General features: G+C 41.7%; 1 protein-coding gene across 1 annotated transcript; it reads right to left on the bottom strand.

Annotated features, from left to right (window-relative positions):
* Nucleotides 1-253: 253 nt before the first annotated feature.
* Nucleotides 254-6491, bottom strand: f9a (coagulation factor IXa). The gene is made up of 8 exons (XM_079838634.1): nucleotides 6332-6491; nucleotides 5982-6157; nucleotides 5886-5910; nucleotides 4009-4125; nucleotides 3788-3922; nucleotides 3288-3592; nucleotides 3006-3132; nucleotides 254-1083 (listed from the first exon to the last, which is right to left on the bottom strand). Exons 1-8 carry the CDS (start codon nucleotides 6384-6386, stop codon nucleotides 503-505), a joined length of 1521 nt encoding a protein of 506 aa, XP_079694760.1. The 5' UTR covers nucleotides 6387-6491; the 3' UTR covers nucleotides 254-502.
* Between the last annotated feature and the right edge of the window lie 3878 nt (nucleotides 6492-10369).

Genomic DNA, 10369 nt, shown 5'->3' with positions numbered 1-10369 from the left:
CTCCCTCACATTCCTCTAGTTTTCCCTCTTAATGCGGTGGAAGTTCAAAGCTTGAGGGGCTACATTTTGTTTCCTTTGCTGTCTGCATGAGAGGTTCTAACCATGGCATGTAGCAAGACAGTACTTTTCTTTATAACGTACTTGCTTTCATTAGACCACAGGAGAAAACAGTTCTACTGAGCATGTGTCTACTGAGTATAATTATCAATTATGAAATGTCCTTATGGAACAGTGAAAACACTAAGTCATGCATAATTGATGAAATGCTGCAGGCTTTAATGATGGAATCTCATTGGCCAGCAAGGTATTAAGGGGTGGAGCATGATTACAATTCATTACAATGAGATCAATGGATTAGGAAAAATCACTTTTTTTTTTTTTTTTTACTTGATTAGGCAAACATCAACTTAATTATCATTCAAAACCTTTTCTCTCAAGGTTTGAATGTTTCTTCCTCCATGTCTACAATGACATTGTTAAATGAGACAATGCGAATTCAAGATCATTGGTCCACATTTGTAAGCAGCACTCCCTTAGTAACACCCATCACATGCTGTATCCAACGATAATAGTTACCAACCTGTGTATACACACCATACTTCCCTTTCTTGGCACATTCTTCTCCCCAACTAACAATGCCTGTGAGGAACCAGGTGTTGTGGTAGCGCATGGCATGAGGTCCTCCGCTGTCCCCCTGACAGGCGTCTTTAGGAGAATCTGAGTAGCCGGCACAGAACATGAAGTATGTGATTGGGTCACTGCTGCTTTCCTTACACGCTGTTCTGTCCACATAAGGCAATTCAACCTTCTGTAAAGTTGCTGCACTTCGTCCTTGGAAGCGCAGACGGCCCCAGCCGCTGACAGTGGCCAGAGATCCAGACTGCAGCAGTGAGTTGGAGAAGAGCATGGGTCCCAGGCAGATGGGACGTATCGTTGGCGTAAACCGGATGGGGGCGCGCAGCCGCAACAAGGCAATGTCATGATTGTAGAGGCTTGATTTGGAGTCATAACGGGGATGAGAGATGAAACGGGTGACGTCCAGATTCTGTTCTGTGTCTTCAGTCTTTGAGACGTCATGCTCCCCTGTGAAACACAGTTGTTAATAATATTATTAATAACTGGTCTTTGATCAGTAATATTTCAGTAAAAATATCTAAAGGTTTGTAAAATATTCAATTTACCTGATAAGCAAAGCTGCATAAGATAACGTTTTTGAAATTAAGTATCTTATTCTCAGTAAGCCTGCATTTATTTGATCAAAATACACCAAAACAGTAATATTTTAAATAATGTTTGGTTACACTATTTGAATGTGTCCTTGTTACAATGTAATTACATTTAGGTACTGATTAACTACATGTACTTACTATTGTTTTAGGATTAGGGTTTGTTTTCGAATTACTTGCATGTGTAATTATGCACCATTTATGGTTATTACTATAGTAACTACACATAACATCATATAACATGGACACTGTAAAATAAAGTGTTATTTTATTTTAAATTAAAAAGTATATTTTAAAATGTATTTTATTCCTGTGATGGAAATTTCAGTCTCGTGATTCTTCAGAAATCATCCTAATATGCTGATATATTTTCTCTTCATAATACTGTGATGAACAGAATACACACTATATTGCCAAATGTTTTGGTGGGACATGAACTTTAATGACATCCCATTCTTAATCCATAGGGTTTAATATGGAGTTGTCCCACCCTTTGCAGCTTTAACAGCTTCAACTCTTCTGGGAAGGCTTTCCACAAGGCTTAGGTGTGTGTTTATGGGAATTTTTGACCAATCTTCTAGAAGCGCATTTGTGAGGTCAGGCACTGATGTTGGACGAGAAGGCCTGGCTCAGAGTCTCCACTCTAATTCATCTCAAAGGTGTTCTATCGGGTTGAGGTCAGGACTCTGTGCAGGCCAGTCAAGTTCCTCCACACCAAACTCGCTCATCCATGTCTTTATGGGCCTTGCTTTGTGCACTGGTGCAAAGTCATATTGGAACAGGAAAGTTGGGAGCATGAAATTGTCCAAAATGTCGGTATGCTGATTCATTAAAAGTTCCTTTCACTGGAACTAAGGGGCCAAGCCCAACCCCTGAAAAACAAACCACACCATAATCCCCCCTCCACCAAACTTTACACTTGGCACAATGCAGTCACTCAAGTACTGTTCTCCTGGCAACCGCCAAACCCAGACTCGTCCATCGGATTGCCAGACAGAGAAGCGTGATTCGTCACTCCAGAGAACACGTCTCCACTACTCTAGAGTCCAGTGGGGGCGTGACTTTCACCACTGCATCCGATGCTTTGCATTGCAATTGGTGATGTAAGGCTTGGATGCAGCTGCTCGGTCATGGAAACCCATTCCATGAAGCTCTCTACGCACTGTTCTTGAGCTAATCTGAAAGGCCACATGAAGTTTGGAGGTCTGTAGCTATTGACTCTGCAGAAAGTTGGCGACTTCTGCGCACTGTGTGCCTCAGCATGCACTGACCCCGCTCTGTGTTTTTACTTGGCCTACCACCTCATGGCTGAGTTGCTTTTGTGCCCAATTGCTTCCACTTTGTTATAATACCCCTAACAGTTCACCGTGGAATATTTAGTAGTGAGGAAATTTCCCAAATGGACTTACATTTGCACAGGTGGCAACCTATCACCGTACCACACTTGAATTCACTGAGCTCCTGAGAGTGACCCATTCTTTCACAAATGTTTATAGAAGCGTCTGCAAGCCCAGGTGCTTGATTTTATACACATGTGGCCATGGAAGTGATTGGAAGGGTTGTCTCAATACTTTTGGTAATATAGTGTATATACACTGCTGTTCAAAAGTTTGGGATCGGTAAGATTTTTTATGTTTTTAAAATAAGTCTCTTCTGCTCACCAAGGCTGCATTTATTTAATTAAAAATACAAAACCAGTAATATTGTGAAATATTATTACAATTTAAAATAAAATTGTTTCGTTGGCTGTAAAATTCTGCTGTTGTTCTAGGGTCTCACCAACTCTGATGAAAAAGGATCCGTTCTGGCTCCCTACCAGACAGTGTGCTGCAGTAATGACCCACAACGGGTTCAGAATGGAGCCTCCACAGAACACCTGCTGTGTTGAGCGTGCCACCAGCGCCACCTAGAGATCAGCAGTCAACTGGGATATATGACATGATTTTGGGTGCATAAACAGATTGGTTTGTAATAGATCTACAAGTAAGTCCATAAATTACTCCTAGATGATTTGATCAAAGACATTTTTGACTTAAAACACCTAAACTTTACAGTCTTTACCTGCCAAGGGATTTCTCCAGGTAAGGCTGGATTGCCACCAACAATACGGGTTTTTGGAGCACTTGCTGTAGGCGATGTCAAATGCTCAGCAAATATCCACTCAGGCAGTTTAACAAGAGATGGTGAGATTTTCCCTTCTTTCTGTTTAGAGTCTGAAGGGGTTGTCCTATTGTCCGGATTGAGTATGTTGGATGTGGTTTTGATTGTCCTATTGGAAGACTGTGCAGATGTGTTCGTTACAGAGGTGGGGACACTGGCAAAAGTTCTCACAGCTGTTTTAATAGTTCTGCCACATGGGAACTTCACTGGTAACACATAAAAAACAAACTTTCTGAAATGTTTTGCAATCACGGAAATTGTGCCTGAAGTGTCTTTCTAAATGCCACTTCTGATATTTTGTCATGCATTACTGTATACAAGAAGCTTTAAGAGTGAAAGTAGCTCTTTGAGATGTTTTTGGAGCAATCAGGACACAGGAGTTTAAGAAGTAAATAAATCACCTATAGGCTCACACGTGAATCCGTCTTCTGCGAGTTTGTATCCGGATGCACACTGACACTCTGCCCCATGAGTCTCCAGCCAAACACAGAAATGCTCACAGCCACCATTATCAACATCACACTTTTTAGCAGTCACTGAGAAACAGCACAAAACATCTTTTAACATTGTGAACACAGTGCACTCGAACTGTGCATTTGAGGAAAGAGAGCGCCTGTCTTACCTATTTCGCAGTTTTTTCCAACAAAGCCTGGCAGACAGTTACAGGTGTAAGCGCCAATCTGGTCCTCACATGTGCCTTGGTTCTGACAGGGTGATGATGGTTTACACTGGTCCCCATCTAACAAACAGGATCATTTGTCAACAACAACACATTTTTGGATTAAAATATCGGTAACACTTTACAATAAGGTTTCATAAGTTAAGAATATAAATGTATTCATTAACATGAACTAACCATGAGCAGTACATTTGTAACTGTATTTGTTCATATTTGTTAAAGGGTTAGTTCACCCAAAAATTATAATTCTGTCATTAATTACTTACCCTCATGTCGTTCGACACCCGTAAGACCTCTGTTCATCTTCGGAACACAAATTAAGATATTTTAGTTGAAATCCGATGGCTCAGAAAGGCTTCCATTGGCACAATGCACTGTACACTCTCAAAGCCCATAAAATGTACTAAAGACGTCGTTACAAAGTCCATCTCACTACAGTGGTTCTACAATAGCTTTATAAAGCGACGAGAATAGTTTTTGTGCGCAAAAAAACTAAATAACGTCTTATAGTGATGACCAATTTCAAAACAATGCATCATGAAGCTTCGAAGCGTTATGAATCAGTGAGTCGATTCAGCGGTTTGAATCGCCAAAGTCACGTCATTTCAGCAGTTTGGCGGTTTGACACGCGATCCGAACGGATCCGAATCATGACAATGGAGGCCTTTCTGAGCCATCGGATTTCAACTAAAATACGGTATCTTCATTTGTGTTCCGAAGATGAACAGAGGTCTTACGGGTGTCGAACGACATGAGGGTAAGTAATTAATGACAGAATTTTCATTTTTGGGTGAACTAACCCTTTAACGTTAGTTAATAAAAATCCAGCTGTTCATGGTTTGTTCACTTGTTCACTTATTCCCAGTGCATTAACTAATGTTAACAAGATTTTAATAAAGTATTAGTAAATGTTGAAATTAACATAGACAAAGATTAATAAATGGTTTATAAGTGCATTAGTTCAGTTCAGTATTAGTTCATGTGTACTAATGTAGTTAACTAATGAACCTTATTGTAAAGTGTTACCAAAATATCAAAAAACCACTAGAACAAGGTTATATATTTTGTTGACTTGTGTACATACATTATTCTAAATGTTTCCAAGAATGTTTAAATCCAGACAAATAAGCAATTTTAGCCAGGGACCTCGATTTTCTGTTTTATTTTGTAGAAACCATGGAAAAACCAAACACGCTTTTAATATATTATGTGTTTTATTAGACAGGTAAGCAACTGTTTGGATACATTCATCAAAAGAAAACTCATCGTTGTTCTATAGCTCAACACAGTTAGTCTTATTGTTTAAATCCCGTTTACTTGATTTACCGCGAGTACCATGTTTTACCATGCCCAATATCGATCTAGCTTACTGCAGTGTGCAACAAGTGTCTCATAGTAGCCGCCGAGCGAACGCACAGACACTTTCAACACATATGATAAAACATATGATAAAACAGTGCTGCGCTACCCCACATATGCATGAGCGGAAGAAGCTAATCGCTCATCAGCGGCATAAAAGCTCTGCAAAAAACACCTTTGAATAAGCGACCTCTAGCGGCGAAAAATGACATATTGTGGCTTTAATTTGCAAGTTGGTCTTATACATTTTTATACTTTGGGAACAGATTCAAATCCACTTTATTTGTCCAAAAATTTAAACTTTGTATAAATTATAATAAGTTAAAGACTGTATGGTATTAATATCCAGTTCAAATATTATACAATCATTTATTTGTCTTTAGGCTATTTGGAGCAAAAACCAACACTGCCTCTCCATTTAGTGTGGGTAAATATCAAAGTTAATGATTTAACAGACTTACCAACATAACCCGCCCAAAACTCCATCTGAAAAACACACACATTTGCCATGTTACACAATGCAATGACAAATGACGAACCGCAACTTGTCTACTCACTGTCTTTTCATTATTTTCAAAGGCTTCTCTGGCCTCCTCCAGGACACACTTCTCCTCCATACACTCCCTCTCCACATTTCCCTTCAAAAACTCCTCGAACAGTCCTGTGTTTGCTCGTCTGCGTCTCCACAAAATTCTGTCAGCTTTCTTCCCATCTAGGAACACTGAACCTGGGGCTGTTACAGATTTCAAGAGTTAATCTTCACTAGAGGGGGAAAACTGAAAGCTTGCGTGTGAATTTGGTTATTAACCCTCAGAGTGTCAGAAGGCAAATACCAAGTCTGCCTGTTATGATCTCTGTCAGCTTTCAGAAGTCTGATTTATGAGGTAAATGGTTTTGTAGGTCTTACCTGCGAAGGCCTGCAGCAAAATATATGGGAAAAGAACAAGAATGAATGAAGCCATGTTTCAAACCAAATCCGGTCCCTTTTTGTTCCACAATGAGCTGACAAATAACCTGATCCTACGCTCCAAAGTACATCTGTCTACTACGCTAGCACAGGATATTCTGTTTGAGTGACAGAAATAAAAGTAGAACAAAATAAAATTGATTTTACATTTCACAATCACAAAGTTAATACTTTTTCAAAAGTATTACTTTTTTAATATCATTATGTTTTCTAATTTAGGGGACTTTAAAACTGGTGGTCCTGTCAAAATTAATGTTAAATATTAATTAAACGTTTTAAATGATTATTACATAATTATTAATTAATATTTTTTTTTTGTACATTCACTTCCTTTTATTTTGCTTTATGATTTAAATTTCGGATGTTCTGTTAACTTAATAACATCTATTTTAATCTATTTTAAATCTATTTATTATTTAAATCTATTTTATTATAATAATGGCAATGCAAATATTTAAATGTAATAACATGTATTTTACTTTATGGTATTTATAATATTACATTGAATATTTTCCTGATGATCTTCCGGAGTCTTTGGAATGAAAAAGTTTCTAAATCAAATCTCCACTAGATGGCGCTGCTGCTCCAATGACTAGATCAATAATGTAACTGTAGTTTTTACCTCTTGAAACAGTTTAGCATTCACTTGTTTCATTTTTCACTAATAGAAAAGATGGCACTATAATGCAATGAAGTATGCAATATTGTATTATTTTCTCCACAGATGGGCCCTGTATTATTGGGGTCTGTGAGAGGGGCTGAATCAGCATGTTGGAGATCAGCCCAGTCTACGCTTCAGTTCACTGTAAGTGCTCTTGATGTCTTCTCCCCCCATGGGAATCTGTTATCTTCTCAGATGGAGCTTTCTTATCGACTGTGGGCTTTTCGTTGTCATCCATCCATCCATTACGAGGCTGAATTGTTCATTTCTAAGTAATTAACACTGGTCATCAATCCCTCTGTATGAGTGCCAATCAATCTGTAACTGAGATTTTTCATTGCTGAGATGGGCTTTGGCTCGCAGCCTCTCAAAGAGCAATCAACAGACCGTTATTGAGAGCATAAGAGCATAAGTAACATGACTATCTCTCAAAACTTTTTTCATACTGCACTTAATGCTTGGAAAAGCTTTACCCCCAAATTAGCCTTGAATTCACAGCCATTTTTTAAACCAACACCACCAGTCAATTAAGCTGAAGTCTGAACGCAGATATACACTGATTAGGCATAACATTATGACCTAAAATTGTGTTCGTCCCCCTTTTGCTGCCAAAACAGCCCTGAACTGTCGAGGCATGGACCCCTGAAGGTGTGCTGTGGTATCTGGCACCAAGATGTTAGCAGCAGATCCTTTAAGTCCAGTAAGTTGCGAGGTGGGGCCTCCATGAATCGGATTTGTTTGTTCAGCACATCCCACAGATGCTCGATTGGGTTGAGATCTGGGGAATTTGGAGGCCAAGTCAAGTATTCAATTGTGATTGGTTCAGCCCAGGGTGTTTTCCCGCCTGTTTTCCCCAAGCGCAACCTCGCGGTTCATCTTGAAGCCAATAAGGAAGTGACTTAAACTACAATTCATCGACTGGCCACTAGGGACCGGCTCCAGAAGGGAGCAGAATCTCATGGAGTCCCAGTACAAATTGTGGTTTTGGTGTATACGGCTAATTTTGCCCTTCATGACAACTGTGAGGGGGGTAAATTTTTTTATAACTCGTTCATTTACATTATATAAAGCCTTAAAGTTCTGCATAATTAAGGGTGTGGCCACTTTGAGTGACAGGTGGATAGCCATTTATCTGTGTCACCTCAGCTCCACCCACGTCCCGCCTCTTTGCTCATTTTCTATTATCCGGAAGTGACGCGCTGCCAAGATGGCAATGGCCAGCTTGACCCTACTTTACGCTTCAAAACGTCTCCGGTTACTATCATAACCTCGGTCTTATTGGCTAACGCCCGTTAGAAAAACTGGCCAATTGCAGAGCGATATGCAAATTGCATGCTAATACTGTAGAGGTAACCTGATAGTATAAAAGGCGAGGAGCGCGGCAATTACCTCAGAATCATGACTGAACGCAAAACTAAGTGAGCAGCGAGCACGGCGACCAACGCAGTGTCTCGTTCCCGCCTCTCAGGGAACCGAGGTTACGATAGTAACCGGAGATGTTCCCTTTCGAGAGCGGTCACTTCAACACTGTGTTGAAAACGCTGCGGGAACGAAATACAATCCTACCTCTGCGAGGTAGCAGACAAGTTACACCAAACGCAGAAGATAACAAAACCACCAAGGGGCGGAGTCGCCAGAAGCTCTTATGATAGGCGAAGCCAGGCCAATGATAGACGTGCTAAAGCCTATCCAAATTTGCATATTGAGAATGTAGACTGCACTGATAAGGGCAGAACTAGCACAATAATGTAGAAATGGAAGATATGAGCGAACACAGCGTAAACAGCATAGTGGTAACTAACTGTGCTGCAAAACAAACACTTGAAATAGTGGATAGAATAATAAGTGTCTGCTGCACTGATAATGGCAGTTAAAGTGACAACAGCGAGTAAATACACATAAGCACGAGCTTACACAGCATCAACAGAAAAAAAAGGGCGTGGATAGCGATTTTGGCACGTAGCCATGTCTCGGCCGGAGAGTGACATTATATCGGGCCCATATTTCCCTCACCACTCCGGGGTGAAGTCTCCACTCTCCCTGAGGAATCTCGTTCCTCTGAAGCAAATCCATTCGGCGGTTTAGACGGCCGGGGATGGAAATCGTCCTGATGGGGAGAAGGTGTCGATCTGCCCTCAAAAGGAGGTGTGCAGCCTGCTTGAAATGGGGGGTTCTGGATTGTATGCCGTCCTGGCGATTTATAAATGAAACCACCGACATGCTGTCAGAACATGCTGCTGCTCCGCTGAGGCAGGAAGCTTCCAGGGCTAGAGAGACCACTCGCAGCTCCAAGCGGTTTATGTACCACTCTCTCTGTGGCTCCGACCAGAGATCTGATGCCCATGCAGACCACACCCCAACCGAGGTGGACGTGTCCGTAGAGACAACGAGAAACGGACAAGAGCCTCCGTTTTTCTTAGCACAACAAAATAGGGCCTGTAGGTAACGTTAGTGACGGGACCGCACTGTTGAAATGGGGTGGTATGCATCTGAATTGAAGATAATATTCGTTGGACTATATTTAGAATCCAGCGCGATTTGCCCGAAAGGGCTCTCCACGCGTCGAGAAAAGAGACCGTTTATACGGCTGTGTATACTGTCTTCGACAGTTGCTGCCGGTGGCGGCATAGCGAAACTAGGTGTTACCCTGGCGAGACTGATAGCGCTGGACGGGACACAGCTCGTGGAGGCAGCTGGTAGCGAATGACGTTGTGTGCGCGTGCAACCCCTCCTGTTCGAACCACCCTCTCCAAGCGGGACTCGAACCCGGGTCTGCTGGCATGAGAGTCTGACAGTCTAACAAGGAGGCTAAAGGCTGCAACCTCTAGCATCAGTCACTAGAGCGTCTCTTGAGATCAGAGGAGTGAGGTTTACTCGCACAGCAACTACTAGCTGGCCTCCGTTACACTCACCCCCCTAAACCTCACTCCCATCCAGGTCACGGCACCAATGCAACCCCTCCTGTTCGACCCACCCGCTCCAAGCGGGACTCGAACCCGGGTCTGCCAGCATGAGAGTCTAACACTCTAATAAGGAGGCTAAAGGCTGGCTAGAGCGTCTCTTGAGATCAGAGGAATGAGGTTTACTTGCACAACTACTAGTTTCCCCTGTGATGATGGGAGGCTCTTGCCAATACATATACCGCGGCTCTGCACTGCTCTGAGGCAGGGCAAGGGATGCAGTGTAGCGACGAAGAGGAGGAATATTTTTATTGCACGATGGCTTGACGTCCACGATCTCCACAGGACTTGAGACTTGAGCCAAAACTGAAACAGGTGCATGTGCAGGAGACCCAGATGGCTGACCGAGGAGGCGGA

Source organism: Gobio gobio (genome assembly GCF_949357685.1).
Source record: "Gobio gobio genome assembly, chromosome: 16".
NCBI classification, from domain to species: Eukaryota; Metazoa; Chordata; class Actinopteri; order Cypriniformes; family Gobionidae; genus Gobio; species Gobio gobio.
This window is presented reverse-complemented; position numbering and strand designations above follow the sequence as displayed.

Excerpts from the sequence above, each read along its gene's own strand:
- f9a (XM_079838634.1), bottom strand. The coding sequence starts at position 6,386 with ATGGCTTCATTCATTCTTGTTCTTTTCCCATATATTTTGCTGCAGGCC. Across the intron at positions 6,158-6,331 it reads TTTGCTGCAGGCCTTCGCAG|CCCCAGGTTCAGTGTTCCTA; the intron begins GTAAGACCTACA and ends AATCTGTAACAG. Across the intron at positions 5,911-5,981 it reads TTGAAAATAATGAAAAGACA|ATGGAGTTTTGGGCGGGTTA; the intron begins GTGAGTAGACAA and ends TGTGTTTTTCAG.